This window comes from Oncorhynchus kisutch, linkage group LG15 (assembly GCF_002021735.2).
Source record: "Oncorhynchus kisutch isolate 150728-3 linkage group LG15, Okis_V2, whole genome shotgun sequence".
NCBI classification, from domain to species: domain Eukaryota; kingdom Metazoa; phylum Chordata; class Actinopteri; order Salmoniformes; family Salmonidae; genus Oncorhynchus; species Oncorhynchus kisutch.
Genome location: NC_034188.2, coordinates 36,674,176 through 36,699,822, shown reverse-complemented (window position 1 = coordinate 36,699,822; position 25,647 = coordinate 36,674,176). Strand labels below are relative to the sequence as shown.

The following is a 25,647-nucleotide window of genomic DNA, read 5'->3' as shown; positions in this document are numbered from 1 at the left end:
GAAAAGCATGAAACATTTATGGCAATTTAGCTAGTTAGTTTGCACTTGCTAGCTAATTTGTCCTATATAGCTAGCTTGCTGTTGCTAGCTAATTTTGCATGGGATGTAAACATTAGGTTGTTATTTTACCTGAAATGCACAAGGTCCTCTACTCCGACAATTAATCCACACGTAAAACGGTCAACCAAATCGTTTCTAGTCATCTCTCCTCCTTACAGGCTTTTTCATCGTTGAACTTATATGGTGATTGGCATCTAAACTTTCATAGTATTACCACGACAACCGGCAAAACAGTTTGTAATTCAATCACCCACGTGGGTAAAACTAATGAGGAGATGGCACTTGGGTACCTGCTGCTATAAACCAATGAGGAGATGGGAGAGGCAGGACTTACAGAGCAATCTGCGTCAGAAATAGAAAGGACTTCTATTTTAGCCCTTGGCAATGCAGACGCAATAATTTAATAACATAGATTTCTACATTTATTTTGCAACGCTCACACACGCGTGGTGTAATCAGGGTATTTAAATATATATATATTTTTTTACCTTTATTTAACTAGGCAAGTCAGTTAAGAACAAATTCTTATCTTCAATGACAGCCTAGGAACAGTGGGTTAACTGCCTGTTTAGGGGCAGAATGACAGATTTGTACCTTGTCAGCTCGGGGATTTGAACTTGCAACCTTTCGGTTACTAGTCAAACGCTCTAACCACTAGGAACAATCCTCTTTGTCCACTGTCTCTCATCAATCCAACAATTCATCCACCTGATTTTGCAGAGTCAATGGAGCTAGGTGTGTGTGGCAGGTCAGAGGTCAGCCCTAGGCATGCACACATGCAGGGGCGCCTTGAATTGCAGGCCGCAATCACACACTATATTTAACTAGGCAAGTCAGTTAAGAACAAATTCTTATTTTACAAGGACGGCCTACCCCGGCCAAACCCTCCCCTAACCGGGACAACGCTGGGCCAATTGTGCGCCACCTTATGGAACTCCCAATCACGGCTGGTTATGATACAGCCCGGGATCGAACCAGGGTCTGTAGTGATGACTCTAGCACTGAGATGCAGTTCCTTAGACTGATGAGACACTCGGGAGCTTGTTAAAGTACTGTGTTCTAAATTTGGTGACTGCTATTATTACAAAGCTAACACGTTCTCCACGAGGACCAAATATTGTAAGGACTTCATAAAAATGGCAACTATGTTGCTGCGGTGGCTGCCAGCTGTCACTTCTATGGAGGCCATGAATAGAAACAGAAACTAAATCTTGGCTTCACAAACTGGTTTACTCTGGAGTCTTGGCAGAGATATAGAAGGTATCAGAGCACCTATAAAGTACAACAACTCTCTTCGCAGAGCGCCTTGACCTTTGTCTGTACCCTTTGAATCTTGACCCTTAGTTGTGCCTAGGACATTTCAATCCAACCCACTTCGCTCTGCTGATTTTGAACTCTATCTGTGGTCTGTTAAGTGAGGTGTCAAACTGATCGTATCCATTTAATTCAGTTCTCTTTTATGTTAATGGAAAGTTTATCTTGTAACATCCTCACATAACCTTTTCAATAGCCCCTGAATTAAATATGATTTGTTATACAGAGTGTGAGTACTGGTAGTACTTCAGGAGAGAAGTTTACATTTCTGAAAGCCATTCTAAACACAGTCCACAGCCTCCAGATCTCTTGGAACATAAACCTGTTGATTTATCGCTTCCTGTTTTGAGTCGTGTAGCATTAGAATTTTGTCCTCAGGCCATTCTGCCTTTCCATCTCTATCTCTCTGCGTCTCTGGCTGCCCAACCGTAGGACTGAGGCGGTCTCCAAGGGCATAGGACATATGGTGGCGAGATCAAACGATCGAAGCCCATGCTGCTCTGCCTTCGCTAGAGCCATAAAGAAGAGCAGTCGCTCGGATAAATGTTCTTCTTTCCCCTCCTCTCCTCCGCTCCGTTCACTTTGCCCAGTCTCTCCTTACCAGCCCGTGCCAGCACCTTAGGCCTAGAAATCATAGTTTAGGAATGAGAAATCATTCCAAAACCAAGACAAGCTATCAAGACAGTACCACCCAATCAGAAGTCAGACCCAGAGCAGCCAGAGTAACCAGCCTTGTCAGATGGATGGAAACCTGTCCGTATAGAGTACTTGGCCAGTAAGACCGTGTGTCAATGGAAACCCTGTTGTGCCGTTGCGTAGTTGCCGAGTCAGGTGATTTGGGAAGCTCGAGTGAGCCCACATGGCGATAAATGACCCTAGCATGGCGTGGCTCGTTGGGGATGTAGGCTAATTAGCCTCACCCCAGGCCATGGATGACCAACACTCCCTCACTACTGGGAAGAAATATCGGCTTGCAGTAGGTAGGGAGTAGGGATACTGAGGTTGCTGCTGTACCCCCTGAAAAATCAGAATTTGAAAAAATTATTTTAATAAAAGATGTATAATAACTTCTCAAAAGTAGTGCACTGGGTCTTTACAAGTATTAGCGGGCCGATATAGACGTCTGTAGCGCAGGCAAAAACATTTTTTAAGCATCTCCGCTTTGGCAAAAAGGTAGTTGTATAATTAAGAACAGTGTCTTTCAGGATTTAATAGTTGGAATTGTAAGAGTTGTTGCCCTGTCCCTTTCTCTGCAATTGTCCTTCTAATGGAATCTAGAAAGAACAAACCCATGTCCACAAACATTTACATCAAAAAGTTCTGGGCAGAGACTCAAAACATCCACATGTTGATCAAATAACATGGAAAACAACCACTTTTTGCGCAGTATTACTTTACCATCCTTACAAACCACTTAATGTACATAGGCTGGTCATCTAGGTTTATACCTGTAGACTTTCCATCACCATGAAGAGAAACAGTGCATAATACAGTAATTGAGTACATTGAGACATCAATTGGTTTGATGCTGTGATGATGGGGCTCAGTTGGTAGAGCATGGTGCTTGCAATGTTAGGGTTGTGGGTTCGATTCCCACGGGGGACCTGTTTTAAAAAAAAAGTGAGTGCATACATTTTCATACTAAGTAAGTTGCTCTGGATAAGAGTGTGTACTAAAATGGAAAATAACTGAAATTGTCAATTCATTAATCACATAGAAATAAGTTGCATTTGCAAGATATTTCAAGATACTGGAATAAATATCACGCAAGTATTTTTTTATTTCACAAAACAGGTTAACTGTTTTGTACAGATAATTATCAGACGCAAGTTAAAAATTGTGGTAAACTTATTTTGTTGCATCCACCAAAATTGCAGCACCCTTACCCCCAAACTGCTTCCTGTGGCTATATCAAATGTATGAGTTTTTTTCCCCCTATGATTTTTATTTTGAGCAGCAGTGGCAACATTTTAATTATATTGTTATCTTCCATTGAAACTCATCTGAATATTGAGGACAGTTTAATTGTATTTCATGATCTCAATGACATCACCAGCCAATTCTATATTAATCCCAAAAATGATATAACTAGCGTAAAGTTACTGTTACTACGCTTCTAGGATTACAAGCCAGCTAGCTAGCTAACATAACGACTGTCTCACACACAAACTGGTTTGTTTTTTCCTAATTTCTTTAAAGACAATTTTGACCCTCGGTTCATAGCCTTCTCTGAGTGGATTACTAAAATGTCTAGCGGACATTAGCTAGCTAGCTAGTTACCATGGAGGTTTCTTGGACAATCTGATGATAATATGAGCAGATATGGATCTTGTTGTAACCTTTCACTCTGGGGGGATGCCTTAATACTGTATGCCTTGTGAACCTGCTCAGTATCTCCTTTATCTACTGTATCGCACAATTAACACAAAACAATTATGTGGGCTGTAACATTGTAATACCACACATGCAGGATAGGAAATGTATGCAGGACAAATAGGAAAAACAGATCATTTAATTTCACACCAAATTGGTTTGGATCGTTTTTTCCAAACTCTGGCACGTGTTCCTCCTTAGTTTGGTTCGTTTGGACTAGTGTGAACACTCTATCCACACTAGGGAGTGCACTAAACAATGCACTGTGGTTTGCTCAAAAAAGGGTGGTCCTGGTCCGATTCTATTAGTACCATGATGCAGTTCGCTCCAGGTGAGAACGCATTCCGGACCAAACACCGGAAAAGAACCAGAGGCGTACAGCATTTGATAAAAATGCATGCAGTACGATGGCTTGATATCTCTGAAACGTTCTGTGAGTAGCAGTGCTTTTATAACCTCATCAGATGAATCAATCAATCAAATGTATTTATAAAGCCCTTTTTACATCAGCAGATGTCACAAAGTGCTATACAGAAACACGGCATACACCCCAACAAGCAAGCAATGCAGATGTAGAAGCACGGTTGCTAGGAAAAACTCCATAGAAAAGCAGGAACCTAGGAAGAAATCTAGAGAGGAACCAGGCTCTGGAGGGGTGGCCAGTCCTCTTCTGGTTGTGCCAAGTGGAGATTATAAGTGTACATGGCCATTTAAGGCCAGATTGTTGTTCAAGATGTTCATAGATGACCAGCAGGGTCAAATAATAATCACAGTGGTTGTAGAGGGTGCAACAGGTCAGTACCTCAGGTCAGTTGGCTTTTCATAGCCGAGCATTCAGAGATAGAGAGACGAAAACAGCAGGTCCGGTGAACAGGTCACGGTTCCCTAGCCGTAGGCAGAACAGTTGAAACTGGAGTAGCAGCACGACCAGGCGGACTGGGGACAGCCAGGAGTCATCAGGCCAGGTAGTCCTGAGGCATGATCCAAGGGCTCAGATCCTCTGGGAGGGAGAGAGAGAATTAGAGGGAGCATACTTAAATTCACACAGGACACCAGATAAGACAGGAGAATTACACAAGATATAACAGACTGACCCTAGCCCCCCGGCACAAAGACTATTGCAGCATAGATACTGGAGACTGAGACGGGTGTGTCGGGGGACACTGTGGCCCCGTCCGACGATACCCCCGAACAGGGCCAACCAGGCAGGATATAACCACACCCATTTTGCCAAAGCACAGCTCCCACACCACTAAAGGGATATCAACAGACCACCAACTTACTACCCTGAGACAAGGCTGAGTATAGCCCACAAAGATCTTCTCCACCGAACAGACGCAAACCGGACAGGAAGATCACGTCTGTGACTCAACTCACTCAAGTGATGCACCCCTCCTAGGGACTGCAGGGAAGAGCAGTAGTAAGATTAGGGGAGACGGGGGCTATACCGGGGATATAGGCTACTGAATATAGACTATTCACTTCGCAGTTAGATTGGCTATTCCTCCCGCATGTTTTTTGAAGACCAAAGCGAAAGTAATATGATGTTTTTGGACACAAGTTATGCTTCTTGCTAATCATAGATGGATTAAATGTGAGCATTTTTCTCCAATAAACAAATGGCTTGCATGAACGCGTGGTATTGTTTAGGCATTTCAGTTTGTTTGACATTTGGCAATGTGAAACCAACCGGACCAAATGAGAAAATAATTCTATGTAACTAATAATCAAACACTGTTTCAAACTATAGCTCAGAACTATGTGTGAAAACGCCCTTAGTCAGTGGTGACTAATGAAAGCCTTGGTAGTGGAGTTCCATCCGGTGTTCTGCTATTAGACTGCAGTGTATTATTTCCATTGTGTGCTGCCACAGTATCTGCGGGCTGCTAGCTGTGGCTCTGTGAATGTGAGGCGGAGGGGGGGGGCAGCTCTGAAGCAGACAGAGAGACAGCAGTCTCCTAAGCCTTCAGTGATGATGACGGATGAGCCATTTTGATTGGTTGGAGGTTGGTGGGTCGAACAGAGCGCTCCATCCGCAGCATTAAGGAGAAAATGTGCCGTTAAATTGCCTTGGACGCACCAGCCTAACCACAGACAAGAGATGAATGTTAGAACAAAGGGCAGCAGCCTACACTCTGTCATCATCTCTCTGGAGTTTCACTGTACATTGGCCATGTTGGGATATAGAATATACCCCAATTGGTTGCCTCTGGAAGGAAACAGAGCAGGTTTGGGGAAGATGTCACTCAAATTTAGTTTGCCTTTGTTATTTGATCATGACTTTTGTACAGTGTGTTGTTACTTATACAGTATGATGCCCAAGGGATTGACATTCATGGCAAAATTCACACACTCACTCACACACTTATAAAGTAGACGTGTAAATATCGCCAGAATTATTTTTATCAGTTATTCTGAATATTAGATTATTAGCAGTAATATGTAGGTTATAATAACCTTGACCTTGACCTTAAGAGGGTTCAGCTGTGACGTTGGTGTTCCTCTTACCTCACAGTGGTCCTGCTGGCTCTCTGTCACCTGTGTGAGCCGAGCCCACTAAGCCGAGTGAGTCAGGCGAGGTTATGTGATTCCAATAGTTATCCTGCTCCCCACCACCATTACGCTAACTCATTCATTAAACAGAAGTCTGAGCTTTGAGGGAGAGCAGTCCTCGGGGAGTGTGGAACTGGAGGAGTCCCACAGACAAGTGGTTTACTGGAACTGTGAAGTTAAAACTGTAGCTTTAATAAATAGCACTAGCCATGTTCTGAGAGCTTTCTTGGTTGAAAACTAATCTGGTAAATATACAGTGCCATTCGGAAAGTATTCACACCCCTTGACTTCTTCCACATTTTGTTGTTACAAAGTGGGATTTAAATGGATTTCTCATTTTTGTCTACGATCTACACAAAATAATGTAACGTCACAGTGGAAGAAAAATTCTAGCATTGTTTAAAAAATATCGATATATTTGTCTTTTTGCCTTATTGCAAACAGGATGCATGTTTTGGAATATTTGCATTCAGTACAGCCTTCCTAATTTTCACTCTGTCATTTAGGTTATTATTGTGAAGTAAATACATCGTTCCTCCGTTTTCTCCTATTACAGCCAATAAACTCGGTAACTGTATTAAAGTCACCTTTGGCTTCATGATTAAATCCCTAAGCAGTTTCCTTCCTCTTCGACAGCTGAGTTAGGAAGGACGCCTGTATTTTGTAGTGACTGGGTGCATTGATACACCATCCAAATTGTAATAAATAACTTCACAATGCTCAACGGGATATTCAATGCCTCCTTCTTTGTGGTTGATATTCACTGCTCGACTGAGGGACCTTACAATTATCTGTATGTGTGGGGTACAGAGGTGAGGTAGTCATTCAAAAATCATGTTAAATATTGTACACGGAGTGAGTCCATGCAACTTATTATGTGACTTGTTAAGCACATGTTTACTCCTAAACTTCTTTAGGCTTGCCATAACAAAGGGGTTGAATACTTATTGGCGAAATACGTTTCAGCTTTTAATTTTAATTTCTAAAAACATAATTTCACTTTGACATTATGGGGTATTGTGTGTAGGCCGGTGACACAACATCTCAATTTTAATAATTTTTCAATTCAGGATGTAACACAGCCAAATGTGGAAAAAGTCTAGGAGTGTGAATACTTTTTGAAGGCTGATTGTATTTGTATTTATTATTAGCAGTAGCAGCTACTCTTCCTGGGTTCCAGCATAATTAAGCCAGTTATACAATTTTAAATACATTACAATACATTTCACAATAGATTTTACCATACATTGTGCGCCCTCAGGCCACTACTAAAAGGACCTTGCTTTCTCATTGTAAGCTCATTTACTTGTAACTCCCAGCCGAATAGCGTTGCACTTCTGTCATCGGATGGAAATTAAGTTATTTTCTGCCGAATGTGTTGCACAAATGTATATTCTGTAAAGGAAAACGATAGTTGCACGTCCCTGATCACTCTATTGAAGAAAAAAAAAAAACACTGTTGACTTTCAATATAAAACGCAACCCCTGTCAATACACAGCTGGACTCGTCTGCTCCCGCTTTCTCCTGTTGTGCTATTTACAAACAAACACGTGACTGGCTCAGCTATTCTGTCTTCATAATGTAAAATAATGTGACCAGTGAAATAAAGAACACAATCTGTTTCATCTCCTAACTTTGACTGCAGTTATTCACTTAAAAAATAGCTACAAATATGAAAATGTATAGACAAACTTAAAATAAATAGTTGCAACGATGTTGACGATTTTGAAAAACAATCCCATGGCTATATCCGGTGTACTGCCCAAGTCAAATGTTTTTTTTTTTACATCAGATTTTACTTCTTGCATTAGTTAAAATAGATTTCCATGTCATGGCTCTATGTAGTACTGTGCGCCTCCCATAGTCTGTTCTGGGGGACTGTGAAGAGACCTCTGGTGGCAGGTCTTGTGTGGTAGGCATGGGTGTTCGAGCTGTGTGCTAGTAGTTTAAACAGACAGCTCGGTGCATTCAACATGCCAATACCTCTCACAAATAAACTCAGCAAAAAAATAAACGGCCCTTTTTCAGGACCCTGTCTTTCAAAGATAATTCATAAAAATCCAAATAACTTCACAGATCTTCATTGTAAAGGGTTTAAACACTGTTTTCCATGCTTGTTCAATAAACCATAAACAATTAATGAACATGCACCTGTGGAACGATTGTTAAGACACTAACAGCTTACAGATGGTAGGCAATTGAGATCACAGTGAAGAAAAGTTAGGACACTAAAGAGGCCTTTCTACTGACTGAAAAAGACCAAAAGAAAGATGCCCAGGGTACCTGCACATCTGCATGAACGTGCCTTAGGTATGCTGCAAGGAGGCATGAGGACTGTAGATGTGGCCAGGGCAATACATTGCAATGTCCGTACTGTGAGACGCCTAAGACAGCGCTATAGGGCAACGGGACGGACAGCTGATCGTCCTCGCAGTGGCAGACCACGTGTAACAACACCTGCACACGATCGGTGCATCCGAACATCCCACCTGCAGGACAGGTACAGGATGGCAACAACAAATGCCCGAGTACACCAGTAACGCACAATCCCTCCATCAGTACTCAGACTGTTCGCAATAGGCTGAGAGAGGCTGGACTGAGGGATTGTAGGCCTGTTGTAAGGCAGGTCCTCAACGGACATCACTGGCAACAACGTCGCCTATGGACACAAACCCACGTCGCTGAAGCAGACAGGGCTGGCAAAAAGTGCTCTTCACTGACAAGTTGCGGTATTGTTTCACCAGGGGTGATGTCGGATTCGCGTTTATCGTTGAAGAAATTAGCGTTACACCGAGGCCTGTACTCTGGAGCGGGATCGATTTTGGAGGTGGAGGGTCCGTCATGGTCTGGGGCGGTGTGTCACAGCATCATCGGACTGAGCTTGTTGACATTGCAGGCAATCTCACTTCTGTGCGCTGCAGGGAAGGCATCCTCCTCCCTCATGTGGTACCCTTCCTGCAGGCTCATCCTGACATGACCCTCCAGCATGCCAATGCCACCAGCCATACTGCTCGTTCTGTGCTAGATTTCCTGCAAGACAGGAATGTCAGTATTCTGCCATGGCCAGCGAAGAGCCCAGATCACAATCCCATTGAGCACGTCTGGGACCTGTTTGATTGGATGGTGTGGGTTAGGGCCATTCCCCCCCAGAAATGTCCAGGAACTTGCCTTTGTGGAAGAGTGGGGTAACATCTCACAGCAAGAACTGGCAGATCTGGTGCAGTCTATGAGAAGGATATGCACTGCAGTACTTAATGCAGCTGGTGGCCACACCAGGTACAGACTGTTACTTTTGATTTTGACCTCCCCCCTTTGTTCAGGGACACATTATTCTATTTCTGTTAGTCACATGTCTGTGGAACTTGTTCAGTTTATGTCTCTGTTGTTGAATCTTGTTATGTACATACAAATATTTACACCATGTTAAGTTTGCTGAAAATAAACGCAGTTGACAGTGACAGGACGTTTCTTTTTTTGCTGAGTTTACAAGTACTGATGAAGTCAGTCTTTCCACTGCTTTGAGCCAGTAGAGATTGACATGCATATTATTCATGTTAGCTCTCCATGTACATTTAAGGGCCAGCCATGCTGACCTGTTCTGGGCCAATTGTAATTTTCCTAAATCCCTCTTTGTGGCACCTGACCACACGACTGCAAGGGATATAAAGCCACAACACACATGTTTTCCCAGCAGCCGAATATGGTCAATAATGTCAAAAGCTGCACTGAAGTCTAACTAAACAGCTCCCAACAATCTTTAATATTATAAATTTCTTTCAGCCATTCATCAGTCATTTGTGTAGTGCCATACATGCTAAGTGCCCTTCCCTATAAGCGTGCTTAATTTGTTTACTGTGAAATAGCATTGTACCTGGTCAAACACAAGTTTTTTTCAAAAGTTTACTAAGGGTTGGTAACAGGCTGATTGGTCGGCTGTTTGAGCCACTAAAGAGTTCTTCGCTATTCTCAGGTAGCGGAATGACTTTTGTTTCCCTCTAGGCTTCAGGGCACACACTATCCTATAGGCTTATATTGAAGAGACGGTAAATAGGAAAGGCAATATCGTCCACTGTCATCCTCAGTAATTTTCTATCCGAGTTGTCAGACCAAGGTGTAGTTGCCATAGTTGATAGACAAAAATAATTGTTTCACCTCTTCCACACTCACTTTATGGAATTCAACATTACAATGCTTGTCTTTCTACGTTTGGTCAGTGATGCATGGATGTAAAGTTCAGAATTTGTTGTTGTCATGTCTAAGTTTTCTAATAACCTGGTAGGTTGACTAATAACCTGAACCAGGCTGCAGGCAATGGTTACAATTTTAAGCTTTTTCTTGAGTGGGCAGCTTGATGAAATCCAGTCAATATTTAGGTCACCCAGAAAACATAAATATTTAGGTCACCCAGAAAATGTTGAACAAGTCTTGCATTTTGCAAAAGTACTGTATGTCTCAGTTTAATACCAATGCGTTTCACAACATCCCACATTTGACATGTGCCATGTAAAGCCTTGTGCAACAGGAGATAACACAAGATCCGTGTGCAAAGCGTTGTCTATTCTCACCACCATACCAGAAGGTGGTTTACTGTCTTGTGGGTCTTGTCGCAGATTCACACGTTCTGTTCGTGTTCTCTCGCTGCATAGTGCAACATTGCTCTGAATCACCCCACTCACTCTGTTATGAAGACACTATCAGTGGCTAGCAAGTAACTCAGCTTAACAGCAAAGCATTGCATCGGTCTTCTTCCAATGGAATATATCACCCAAGAAGGCTCTGCAGAAATACATATGGGCAGTGTCAAATTGAAGTGTCTTAACGAGATGTCTTATTTTCTGTACAAGGCCCGTGGATGACGAGTGCTGTCCTTGGGGGCAAAGAACAAACATAGTTCTGAATTGCACCGTAACTCTCAGAAATTAGTAGGAGTGAAAATGACCCTGTTGCGAACTTCAGAATCGTCATTGTGGTGACATGTGCCGACAGAAAGTTAGTTGACTTGTTCCACATTTAATTGTGTTACAGCCTGAATTAACAAATGTTTCATATGTTTTCTCACCCACCGACACACAATACCCCATAATGACGAAGTGAAAATGTGTTTAGAACTGTTTGCACATTTATTGCAAATTAAATACAGAAATCTAATTTACATAAGTATTCGCTCCCTGAGTCAATACACGTTAGAATCACCTTTTGGCAGCGATTCCAGGTCTCCAGTCTTTCTGGGTAAGTCTCTAAGAGCTTTGCATACCTTCCTTGTACAATAGTTGCACATTCTTCTTCTTTGTGCACAAAATTCTTCAAGCTCTGTCAAGTTGGTTGTTGATCATTGCTCGACAGCCATTTTCAAGTCTTGCCATAGATTTCCAGGCCATTTTTAAGACAACTGTAACTAGGCCACTCAGGAACATTCAATATTGTCTTGGTAAGCTATTCCAGTGTATATTTGGCCTTGTGTTTCAGGTTATTGTTCTGCTGAAAGGTGAATGTCTCCCAGTGTCTGTTGGAAAGCAGACTGAGCAATATTTTCCTCTAGGATTTTGCATGTTCTTAGCTCTATTCTGTAATTGTTTTGTTGTTGTTGATTAAACTCCCTAGTCTAGCATACCATAACATGATGCAGCCATCACCATTGAAAATATGAAGCGTGGTACTCAGTGATGTGTTGGATTTGGCCCAAACATAACGCTTTGTTAAACACTATTATTGCACAGTCCATGCAACTTATTATGTGACATGTTAAGCAAATTTGCCATAACAAAGGGGTTGAATACTTACTGACTCAAGACATTTCAGCTGTTGATTTTTTATTAATTAAAAAATCAACATAATTCCACTTTGACATTATGTGGTATCGTGTGTAGGCCATTCACACAAAATGTCAATTTAACACAACACAACAGAATGTGGAAAAAGTCACAGCCTAATTTGTTTTCAAGGGCCTTTGCTATAAGAGCTACTGCAAATGCTCTGACGGTTCCACCATGCATACATGTAGGGTTTTTAAGCCTGAGAACTAGGCCATGCCTCCATTGGTTGGATTTCTATTTGTCAATTGGCTTATCAGTTCAGATGTCGGTCAACGTATTTTATATAAACTTACCTCAGGTGAAAAGAATAGAGGTTACTTCATTATTTCAAGCGGAAATGTTACCCACTGCCTTGATTCGGAGCCCAATTAAAAATAAAAAAAAGATTGGATAAAGGTAGAGACTCAGAGCTACTAAATGGTATATCATACACTGCAGTTGGGGAACAATGGGAAAGTAATTCTGCTTTGAAAGCTGATTAACTTGTAACTCCACTTTTGAGAAAATGGCCCCTGAATATTTTGGGACAGCTACTGGAGAGCTTTTATTTGTCAACACCTATTCAGCATCATTCACACCCTCTTAAAGGAAACATCCACTCAAAACCACTCATTCCTTTAATTTACATTGTTAAATAATACTAATATGTGAGAATACAATTTCTTGTGAACAAATGTTTCATTTTGCTATTATAATAAGGTTGGTAGCTTGGAAAATCGTTGTGGAAATCTGTTGCCGCTCAAGTCAACTACAAAATCCACAATGCAAATGAAGCTACACAAAATAATACCAAAGACAATATCAGCATGTAAAGTAGCTAGATAGCTGTAGAATCGGCAAAAAAAACAAGCTGCCTTATCAATTTAGGAATCTACAATCTCACCATGTTCAACCTGCAGATCAATGTGCCACAGAGTCGTGTCTGACATTCGCAACGGCAGATATACACTGCTCAAAAAAATAAAGGGAACACTTAAACAACACAATGTAACTCCAAGTCAATCACACTTCTGTGAAATCAAACTGTCCACTTCACATGCTGTTGTGCAAATGGAATAGACAACAGGTGGAAATTATAGGCAATTAGCAAGACACCCCCAATAAAGGAGTGGTTCTGCAGGTGGGGACCACAGACCACTTCTCAGTTCCTATGCTTCCTGGCTGATGTTTTGGTCACTTTTGAATGCTGGCGGTGCTTTCACTCTATTGGTAGCATGAGATGGAGTCTACAACCCACACAAGTGGCTCAGGTAGTACAGCTCATCCAGGATGGGACATCAATGCGAGCTGTGGCTAGAAGGTTTGCTGTGTCTGTCAGCGTAGTGTCCAGAGCATGGAGGCGCTACCAGGAGACAGGCCAGTACATCAGGAGACGTGTAGGAGGGCAACAACCCAGCAGCAGGGCCGCTACTTCCGCCTTTGTGCAAGGAGGAGCAGGAGGAGCACTGCCAGAGTCCTGCAAAATGACTTCCAGCAGGCCACAAATGTGCATGTGTCTGCTCAAACGGTCAGAAACAGACTCCATGAGGGTGGTATGAGGGCCCGACATCCACAGGTGGGGGTTGTGCTTACAGCCCAACACCGTGCAGGACGTTTGGCATTTGCTAGAAAACACCAAGATTGGCAAATTCGCCACTGGCGCCCTGTGCTCTTCACAGATGAAAGCAGGTTCACACTGAGCACGTGACAGACGTGACAGAGTCTGGAGACACCATGGAGAACGTTCTGCTGCCTGCAACATCCTCCAGCATGACCGGTTTGGCGGTGGGTCAGTCATGTGGGGTGGCATTTCTTTGGGGGGCCGCACAGCCCTCCATATGCTCGCCAGAGGTAGCCTAACTGCCATTAGGTACCGAGATGAGATCCTCAGACCCCTTGTGAGACCATATGCTGGTGCTGTTGGCCCTGGGTTCATCCTAATGCAAAACAATGCTAGACCTCAGGTGGCTGGAGTGTGTCAGCAGTTCCTGCAAGAGGAAGGCATTGATGCTATTGACTGGCCCACCCGTTCCCCAGACCTGAATCCAATTGAGCACATCTGGGACATAATGTCTCGCTCCATCCACCAACGCCACGTTGCACCACAGACTGTCCAGGAGTTGGCGGATGCTTTAGTCCAGGTCTGGTAGGAGATCCCTCAGGAGACCATCCGCCACCTCATCAGGAGCATGCCCAGGCGTTGAAGGGAGGTCATACAGGCACGTGGAGGCCACACACACTGCTGAGCCTCATTTTGACTTGTTTTAAGGACATTACATCAAAGTTGGATCAGCCTGTAGTGTGGTTTTCCACTTTAATTTTGAGTGTGACTCCAAATCCAGACTTCCATGGGTTGTTAAATTTCGATTGAGAATTTTTGTGTGATTTTGTTGTCAGCACATTTAACTATGTAAAGAAAAAAGTATTTAATAAGAATATTTCATTAATTCAGATCTAGGATGTGTTATTTTAGTGTTCCCTTTATTTTTTTGAGCAGTGTACTTTTGAGGAGATGGGTAACGTTGCCCATGCTACGTCAATGGGCCACATGGTGCATTCTGGGCGATTCTAGGACAAGGAGCGCTCTCTTTCAAGGGGTGAATGGAAGTCTATTAAGCGCTAGCTCCAAAACCAACATTAGCAGGAATTTCGTCAACAAGAAGTACAACATTACAAATATTTTCTGAGATGTGAGATAATTAACTTACTATCTGTAATATCGTATAGCTTTGGAATATCGTATAGCTGAGGAAAATGTGCCTGTTTCTCGACATATACACTGACTTTGAGAAGGGATTGCGTGGCGATTAGCTTAGCAACTGCAGGATGCAGCATGGACGGGGTTAATATGATTTCTATCTCCTTTCGAATAATATTTCTGGCAACAGAACCATGCAATGCACCCTGGACCTAACTGGCAGACAAACATTTCTCAAGGTAGGAATATCGAAAACATTTGATCAATGGCTCATTCGAGAGAAGACATCCTACCGAGTTATGACATCGGCCAGAAATTAAATCTGACGTGTGATAGACAGTTTCGCAATCTAAAAGTCGTATTCCTATTAACTTCCAGTGTGTAGTGAGAGCAATTCTATCAGAGTGCTACGTCATACCAGACTGATTTCTGCCTGCTTGAACACCAATAACTCAGATACACATGAAATGACCCAGGAAATCAATAGAACATCACGCAGAGTTGCACAAAAACAATATAACGTTCAAGATGGGTGAACCTTTCCTTTAACCCTTAGCCCCACCCATCTTTTTAAGGATTCACATGTGAGGCCATGTGCTAAACAGAGTGAGTCGTGTCAAACCACCAAAGATTTCAAGACTAAAAGTGGTCAAGTGAAATGAAAAATTCCAGGTAAAAATACACTTTATCTAGTCCTTTGCCTATGTCTTAGTCTGACTTTGGTGCAGGTCATGTTGTTCTTCACATTACCATCTCTGGTAAACACACACTATATCAATTAAAAGTGTATTTGTCACATGCACAGGATACAGAAGGTGTAAATGATACGGTGAAATGGTTACTTGCATATTTGCATAGTAGCAATATCAGAAATAGAAAGTGTCTAGATAAAAAATATTGTTCCAGCAAGCATGTTTCTCATGTTTCAGTCACAATTTCTAAACCATACTGTACTGTCTTTGGGTCAGTCGTGTGTGTGTGTGGTCTAAATAACTAAACTGGCTAGTTTGCCTGTCTGTAAAGATAAGGGTGGGCCTTGCGTTGATCCTGCTGCTCTGATTGGAAAGAGTGAAGCTCTATTTCCCCGTCTACTCGCTTCATAATTTCTCCCGATCACTTTTCCTTGCATGTTTTCGGTCTGATCGTTTAGATTGCTGCTGCCTGCTACTATGATACATCACATGGCGAGGACCTTTGCTATCAATGTGCATAATATCTAACAAGTGGGGCAAGGGTAGGGAAAACATATGAAATGTAAATGCCCATTCTGACTGAGTGACAGCAAACTTGGCTGCCCTCTGCAAATTGAGGAGACACACAGACACACCCACCCTTCCGCACGCTGCTACTAATCCTCAGCTTTTTTGCAGTGAGAATGTGCAGGGAGATATTTTGCCAACATCTATTTAGACATATTCAAACACTATCTTTTTTTCCGATCCGAACTGTCAATTTATGGATACAATTACGAGTATGGCCATGTCGGCACACCCCTGACACACTTGTCTAAATTGATGGGTAATGTGGAAGAAATGCTGTAACCACCCCACAGCCACAACTAGCTAAGTGGATGGGCCACTACTGTCTAGACATGTTCATGAAATACAATAGATGGCCGTAATCACCCCCAGACACACCTGGCTAACGTGATGGGTCATGTAATCATCTGACAAAGTGGAGTATTTTGTTTAGGCATGTAGGTAGCTAAACATTGAGCCATAATCCCAACCCATACTACTAGCAACACAAACTGACTGTCATAGCTAGCCACCACGCATGAGATGCTGCAGTATGAATCTGGAGGTAGCTAAAGCTAAGCATCTATGTTCAATGTTAGCGAGCTAGCTAACATTAGGCTATATCTAACAATGCAAATCACGTTGTAGATTATGAGATACAAATAATATTACTACACAGATCATACACGTAAAGTTATCTAGCGAGCCCGCAAGCTTGCAATGAAAACGACTTTCTGACAAAATTTGAAATGTAGCTAGATCTGACCCGTATACATTAATTAACATTTCATAGCAGACATTTTGTTTGGCACGCGTTGTGTCAAGTCACTCCAGTTCACACTGACCGTGTACAGAAAGTTGTCCAACAACTTTTTCCCACTGATCTTTGTCGATAGTGTCACGACTTCCGCCGAAGTTTGTCCCTCTCCTTGTTCGGGTGGCGTTCGGCGATCTACCATCTAGCCATCGCTGATCCTCTTTTCATTTTCCTTTGGTTTTGTCTTGTCTTCCATCACACCTGGTTCCAATCCCATCAATTACATGTTGTGTATTTAACCCTCTGTTCCCCCCTCATGTCCTTCTCTGTGATTGTTTATTGTAAGTGCTTGTGCACGTCTGTCCTGGTGTACATCGGGTTATGTACCCATTATTTGATTGTTCTGTTTTCCGTTGGTTTTTTTTGTTATTAAATTGCGCCGTTTGGAAATACAGTTTTTGCTCTCCTGCGTCTGACTTCTCTGCCGCCAGTACGCACCCCTTACAGATAACGTCTGCTAAATTCTGGGCAGCAATGTTGAGAGCAGTAGCAACACTTTAGCAGTTCTCTATGGCTAACGTTATATCTTTAAAAAAATGCTGCGGTAGCAAGGATTGCCTATGTATACTGAGCAGCTCACGTTATAGACAGGAGCATGCTACATGGCAGACCAATCCAAACTAATCTCTCAGCATGTTCAGCCCATCCGTTATCTCAGCCAGTCATGGCTAGCGGGAAGGTTCCTGCCTTTTTTCCGTGGCTAAACCAATTAAGCTTGTAATTGAACTATTGTACAGTATATGTATTTACAGATGGCATACAAGTTTGTTATTAAGGTACATGAAAGTTCACATGTACCAGAAGGCATTTCTGCCCAAAAATAACGCATTTTGATAAAAAAATATATGTTCAAATGCCTCTCCTATGAAGTCGACATACGCCTAGCTTCCTGAAACGGGTCACAAATACTCTGCTTATCATGTGGTGTGGGTGTTCAATTCACATCTTTCGACTATAGCCCAAATTTAGAATGTCGACGACGATTAAAACAAACTGTCAGTGACCCTTAATTACTGTCTACCAATCTAATGAGTGTTGATGGCAAAAAAGCTTCTGGGATTTTTGTTGTTACTGTGTGCATTGCGTTGGAGGTTTATGCTTTCAGGCCAGTATTGCCCAACATTTGTGTGTGTGCGCATAGCGCTTTACTTACAGCTTTTCTGGGTCATATTGCAATCCTTTTGATTTGATCCCATCGCCTCATATGAGACGGAATACTGTGCTTCCTGTATCTCTCCCAACAGTAGGCCCACTTCATCATTTTCAGAGTCAGGGTGGCTTAGCCATCCAATGTCAGCCCTGAAATAGATACAGTATGGACCATTGTTTGTGGGTGGGTATGTGCTTGAGCATGCCCCAACTACCAATTCCAATGCATCTAAGGCAGACCTGAACTGTCACTCCTAGGCGCCAAAACCATCAAATGTAGCTAAAAACCGGGCTCAATCAATATGTGCAAATGATTGGAGCACTATGAGAAACTGTGTGGTAAAGCCATTTTCCCTTGAATGTTTGCTACTGGTACTCTCATAAATGTTCAGGAACGGGATATTGCTGACACCACAACTATAGTGGCTGAAATTAATCTGCCACGATTCACCTGGAAGGCGGCTTATTAAGATTGCATTCCCATCTGTGTGCATTTCCTCCCTCACTTTCCCAGACGGGGTCGGAAGCAGGCAATTCGAATTAGACCATGGAGCAATGAAGAGGGGAGGGGACATTTGCCGCAAATTGCATTGTCTCTTTTTTTTAAACGATGACTCTTAGCTTTTCTTTTTTTTTTGGCACTCTCCTTCCTTGAAAAAAATAAAGAATACAAATGATGTTGAGTTTTATCTGGGCCAAATTCCAGGAAAGAGCTTTTGGGTGTTCATCTGCCTTTGAAGTATTAAGGCAGAGAAGAGAGAGGGAGGTTAGATGACACTACAGGGTGTAAACCCTCAAGGTAGGTCAAGGGCACTGGCCGGACAATAGAAGTCAAATCGCCAAAACCACCCTAAATGGATTTGTGATCTAATCCATATAAAACGCACAGTCAATGGAAAAGACTATGCAGCATTTTCCCTTTTTATCAATGTCATTCTTCACACAACCTTGATGATGTAAATATAATAAACCATATCGTCGTCCTTTTACAATATCTCAATGAGTTTTATATAATCAATCATGATTGTTTTATTAGAAAAAATATGGTCCTTTTGTAATGTCCAATTATGTACATAAGATGCTGTATGTAGCATTTTAACATATTAAAACTAAAGAAGATATACATAATATTATACCAGCCTTTGCTGCTATGCTTGCAGATGTGCATAAAATGCTGCGACCCGAATAAAAAAGTATTTCATAACTCCAAATAACGCTATAGATTTGTTGTAACATTTAAACTGAACATGTTTTTAAAAAATTGCGCCGCATGAATCACCGGTGCGGTTGAATGCAGCATTGCTGTATGGTGCACTCAAAATGTATTGTAGTTGAGTAGCCAGCCAAGGCTAATGCTAAAATTTTGCTGTAATAAGCCTATATATTTCTCCTTTGCATGGTGTTTTTTGGTTATTCATTGACAAGCTTTAAAAACCGAAGCCAGACTGCTATATTTTAGTATGACTGTGGCGTGTCTCTGTACACTTTTGTAGTGGAAATTCATACTGAGAGAGACTGTCATTTCTTCAAACAATCATCTTTATTTAATATCAATTAATTATTGCAATAATGAGACCAGTCACGAGTAGCCTAACTTTTACAGACAATGCAGAGTTTTTAAAGATGCTTAGTCATGGCTGGGTCCACCCCACCCATGCAGATTGGGGGGCACCATGAGTCACTTTGGCTTTATCCTGTGGACATCTGCTTCTTCTATCGTTTCCCAGATGCAAGAAAGATTAGACACAATAAGGTTTATGTTCTATTCCCCCAGGCTCCCTATCTCGGGTTACACACACCACATCTTATCTATGGAATAACAGCTTTAGGTTTTTAGGCTCCTCGCAGTTCACACAGACATTTAATAGAACAGACATGTCTTAGTTAAGTATATAATCATTAACGATTAATATCAAACAAATCATGTAAATGTGTCATTTTTCTATCACACATTCCCTCGGCTGTAAACGGCATTCACGAAAGCAGCCCAATTGAAGTTTGATTTACCGCCACGAGCGCATCTCATTCAGAGGGGTTGGGTTAAATGTGGAAGACACATTTCAGTTAAATACATTCAGTTGGACAACTGACTAGGTATCCCCCTTTCCCTATCAGGTTGTAATTTCATAAAGTAGATGATTCAACTGTTGACTCATTTATACTTGCTTGTGTGTCCTATTCGGCCCCCAGGCCTTGTGTTTGATCATTGCCCTTGCTAGTTTGATTGTATTGACATTCCCAGCCTTAGTTACAGCTGTCAGTTTCTGTTCAAAATATTGAGTCATTGAAACTGAAACCGTGCATCCCGAAAGGGTGGAGGCAGCAAACAATGTACCAGGCCAGCTGTAATTTACAACCTGATGGCAATATCTTCTGGACTACCAAGAAATGTATCGGTGAATTATATTAATCATACATTGAACTGCACCCATCTATTCTGCCAACAATGCCATCATGGAATTTACAGTCAGATAGAACCTATTTTTAAAACCTCTTATAAAGTTGGTTTTGACGCAAAAACTGGGAATTTTATATTTTTGACTGATATTGTGATTGTCTGTCTGTTTCATATCTGCAAAGTAGTTAACTTTAAACCAGCCTGACATTTGGACTGGCCTGTTTATTTGGTCGATTGACCTTATGCACAGGGACTCATCCGTGTTACACATTATTTCCCTGAATTGGCACTCTATTCCCCATTATTATAGTGCACTACCTTTGACCAGAGCCCTATGCAGGCCCTTGTCAAAAGTATCATACCTTATTTTAAAACTCTTTTTTTTTTTGTCACAAAGTATTGCACTATATGTCAAAAGAAGTAAACTATATAAGGAACAGGGTGCCATTTCAGATGCACTTAGCATGTTTTGTCATGGGTTTCCTGCTGAAATGAAGAGCTTTGCCATCCACTGGTTAGCAGGGCATGGCTAGTACACAACATGAGCCTGATTGACAGATACGAAAAAACTGCCCATTTTGTAACCAGATCTCTTCTTAATTCAGTGTAACCTTTTTTCTTTTGTGTCTTCTCAGTTGTCACTCCATGCAGTTCTTAGCCAAAGATTTTTTATAACTAACCCAAGATAGACCACGGCCTATCGTTTCCAGTGGGAACAAATGAAGCATAGTGGGCAGAACAAACAAGGAGGTGGGCACAAGCTTGCGAGATCCTATAGGTGCGTTCTAGCATGTATTTGCGTATTTCCGTTAGGGAGAGCCCGCTCTGTGAAGTGTGCATGTGCAATAACTCAATTCGACCTTGCACTCCTTTTCAACAACAATTATTCTTTTTTTTAGTTTTGCAAAGGGTAAATTCTACCAAACTTAGTCGACTCTGTTCTTAACAGATTCTAGTTTTGGGAACTGTATTGAGATCTTCTCCCACTTATCTTCCTCTCATCACCATATTTGGTGGTGATTGGAAATGCCAAACGGATGCTTCAGATGTATACATGCGGTGAAACATCTCGGTCATTGCTCTATCCGTGACTTGGACTTTGCTTTAGTGGTCCATTATATGCCACTGGATTTCCTGGTTGTGGATTTGTTAAAAGGGCATTAAACTGGGTTACATAGTTAGAATGAAATATGAGCCATTGGCTGCTATCCATAGGCAGCTGTGTGCAGTTTAAACTGCTTTATACACTGATAAAGGTTAAGCAGCTCACAGAGACTGAGCTGTGTGTGTCCTTGTGGTTGTACATTTGTGTGTGTATGTCGATTCTAACCAGTCCAAATGTCAGAATCTACAACAGTTTTAATTACATTTTTTTCTTCATATGTTTTCTTTTCAAATTGATTTCTTTGTTATCTGTTATCTATGCTGTGTAAAGTGCAGGGGTTGACCCCACACTCGTTCCATGCTTTAACTCTTGATTTACAATGACTTTATTTGATTACTAAATGACATATTAATGAGTTATAAGTAGTTTATCAGCAGACCTTCAAATACACTTGCTTTATATTGGCCAGGTTGCAGTTGTAAATGAGAACTTGTTCTCAACTGGCCTACCTGGTTAAATAAAGGTGAAATAAAATGTAAAATAAAATAAACACTGACACCACTCACCTTTTTCCTGAGGTTCCTAACACCCCTCTCCTTCCCTCTGTCCAGTGGTGGACCGCCAGGGCTGCGACCCCCACACTCGCTTCGTGGTGCCCCCCCGGACAGGGCACTGGGTGGCCCTGCTGCAGCGCGGCAACTGCACCTTCAAAGAGAAGATCCTCAAGGCCTCCGCTTTCAACGCCTCCGCCGTACTCATCTACAACAACAACTCCAATGAGGACACCGTCAAGATGGGCCATGAAGGTGAGGAGTGAAGATCTGGGGCATATTGATATTCATATGGGTTATTCATATGGCTTATGCACTCTATATGGCTTGTATATATGACCCGGTTAATATGGGGTGGCAGGTAGCCTAGTGGTTAGAGCTTTGGGCCAATAACCAAAAGCTTGCTGGATCGAATCCCTGAGCTGACAAGGTAAAAATCTGTCATTCTGCCCCTGAACAAGGCAGTTAACCCACTGTTCCCTGGTAGACCATCATTGGAAATAATCATTTGTTCTTAATTAACTGACTTGCCTAGTTAAATAAAGGTTACACAATATTGAATCATTCTTATGGGTACATATGGCTTGGCCTATATTTATGGTTTGTTCTATGGCTTCATGTATGTATATATGTATGTGGCTTCTATGTATTGATGGGGGCAAAGTTACATATCGGGAAATCATTTTTGACGATATCATTTTGACAACATCTCAAAATATCTTCTTTTTAAATAGGGAGCCAATTAGTTTTCCGCATTTTTATTTCCATGACTGATCAAAACTTGTTTTTTCATGGCTCTCTCTTGTCCCTCTGCAGGAGACATATGGTGAGCGATATGTTTGAAACATTGAATCACAATAAAATCACAGTATCGAATCGCAATACATATAGCCTCCATACTCAACTGGTGGTCCGCAGACCGAATCCGTACCCAGAACAGGGTCAATACGGATCGCAGGTTGGGCTTTGACCCCTGGTGTCATATAAACACACATAAGATATGGAAAAATGCATAGAATTGCAGGAAATTAGCTTTAAAACTGCAACAACAACAAAAACGTCCCCATGCAAAATATGTAGAATTGTGGGGAGTTAGCTTTAAAACTGCAACATTTTCTCTTTGTCAACAAGAGGAGTGTGTGAACAGTTTTTGGGGTCGCATGGGTTGCGAGGTGGGGGTTTGTTACTATGCAGATAAATTACATTATCCCATCTAGACCTTTGTCACCTTGGAAATGTGTGTGACTGGACCTTCTCAAATAGTACTTGAGTACCCCTGACATATAGAATCGAGAGAATCTGCTGCTCGTTGTGTCTTAGCCTGTGATGGTGGTGAAGTTAGCATTTAGCTTTTGTTATATGGTGCTTATAGCCAGCTAGCCTGCTGTGATGGTGGGTGTACGACAATTATACCGTCTGCCAAGGGTTATTGACAGTGTGTGTATGTGTAGCAGTCATAGTGCAGTATGTTTTCTGGCAGTTTGTCGTTTGTGATGTGGCTGCAGGGGACAGTACAGGGCACAGACAGTGTGGCTGTCCTGACTGGACTGAAGGATATGGAGAATGACTCCTGCATGCTGGACCTCAGCCACCACCACAGCTAAACACCAACACAGCCAGCGAGCTTGGGCATGGCCGGTGTTCTGTTACACTGCAACATGTGCACACACCCACACAGAAGCGTGTTCGGGCACACAAACATATTTACAGCATTGTCACCTCTCTCTATCCTTCCCTCCGCCTCTCTCCTTTGCTTTACATGCATTTCTCCCTACTCACTCTGTGTCATTGCTAGCATCATTGTCTCAGTCTCAGCTTATTTAAGCAGCAATGTGAATTCATATGAGTACATTCAGGCCTTCTGATCTTTGGATCACAACTTTCACATGAAGCATCTCTAAGAAAACAACATCCGTTAAAATATAAATCGGACACTTCATGAATGAGTCTACTGTATGAGTGAGTGAGTGAAAGTAGCTGACGGCTAGCCTAGAGACATTTTGTACTTCACCTTAGCGTCCCCCCACCCCAGGGGATGCCCTGAGCTAATTCAAGGTAGCGTTGAAAAGCCTGCATGAATGAGACAGTCTAGTGAGCAGGTGAAGAGAGAATGAGAGAGAGGGAGAGAAATAGAGGGCGGGTGCTGGTGTAGCATCCCTATAGTGCTGAGGAGCCAAAATCTGGGAAGGCAGGCAGTGGTGGTTAGAGGAAAGGAAAAAAGGGAGAGAGGGAGTGAAAAAAATGAAACAAAGTGACAGAGCTAGCTGGGAAAAACAGTGGTTGCTTGAGTCTAGTAACAGTAGGTGGGGAGGAGAGGAGCAACAAGGGAAAGGGAGGGAGGAAGAGGTAGGTGTAGAGAGAGAGAGAGAATGAGTCAGAAGGTGTGATAGCACTGTCTGGGTGGGATCGATGGGCTTTTATAAATATAGAAGGGGTGCCATGACTAATTTATAAGGTCATTTTCTATCATGAACGAATGGTGGAATTCTGATAGTTTCCCCGAGCGCAAACCTTTCAGTATTGATCACTGTTTGCGTGAAAAGCACGTCATTTATCATGGGATGGGAGTTATTTGTCAATATCATGGGGATATGGGAGATGCATTTGACTTTGAGGGAATGTGTGTGTGTGTGTGTGTGTGTGTGTGTGTGTGTGTGTGTGTGTGTGCGCGCTTGCTAGGCTGGGGTGGTATCCAGATTGTTATACCTTCATACCGACCTTGTGGTATAACAAGTACATGTAAATCCCAACGCAAATGCTAGCTAAATACTAACGAACACATACAAACATTTGATTTAATTTGTATTTATTTTTATCCACTTTGTGTCCCCAATTATGTGACTACCATCTTGTCTCATCGCTGCAACTCCCCAACGGGCTCGGGAGAGGCGAAGGGCGGGTCATGCGTCCCCCGAAATATGACCCGCCAAGCCACGCTTCTTAACACCCGTTCGCTTAACTCGGAAGCCAGATGCACCATTGTGTCAGAGGAAACACCGTTCAACTGACGACAGAAGTCAGCCTGCAGGCGCCCGGCCCGCCACTCGGGAGGCCCTACATGCAAACATTTTATACAGTTTCTGACGTACAGTGCCTTCAGAAAGTATTCACACTGTACTTTTTCCACATTTTATTGTGTTACAAAGTGGGAATAAAATTGATTTGTCATTTTGTCAAAGTATGAGAAACATTCTAACATTTTGTTAAAAAATATGAAAAGTTTTAAAAAACCTGAGTCAATAAATGTTAGAATCACCTTTGGCAAAGATTACAGCTGTGAGTTTTTGTAAGTCTCTAAGAGCTTTCCACACCTGGATTGTGCAACATTTGCCCATTATTCTTTTCAAAATTCTTCAAGCTCTGTCAAATTGGTTGTTGATCATTGCTAGACAACCATTTTCAGGTCAGGTTCAAGCAGATTTCGAAACTGTAACTCGGCCACATTCACTGTCTTCTTGGTAAGCAACTCTAGTGTAGATTTTTCCTTGTGCTTTTCCTTCCTTGTCCTGTTGAAAGGTGAATTAATTTCCCAGTGCCCGGTGGGAAGCAGACTGAATCAATCTAGGATTTTGGCTGTTCTTAGCTCCATTATGTTTCT

The 25,647-nt window shown here is 42.1% G+C and overlaps 1 protein-coding gene across 7 annotated transcripts in view; it reads left to right on the top strand.

Moving 5' to 3' along the window:
• Nucleotides 1-25,647, top strand: part of rnf130 (ring finger protein 130) — a 72,082-nt gene that overhangs the window by 6,550 nt on the left and 39,885 nt on the right. For all 7 annotated transcript variants that reach the window (XR_004203047.1, XM_020502547.2, XM_020502546.2 and 4 more), the window contains exon 3: nucleotides 22,110-22,304. Coding sequence is in view for 6 of the 7 variants with exons in the window: in XM_020502547.2 (XP_020358136.1) it covers nucleotides 22,110-22,304 (195 nt within the window). In the remaining variant the exon portion in view is untranslated. The remainder of the gene's footprint in view (nucleotides 1-22,109; nucleotides 22,305-25,647) is intronic.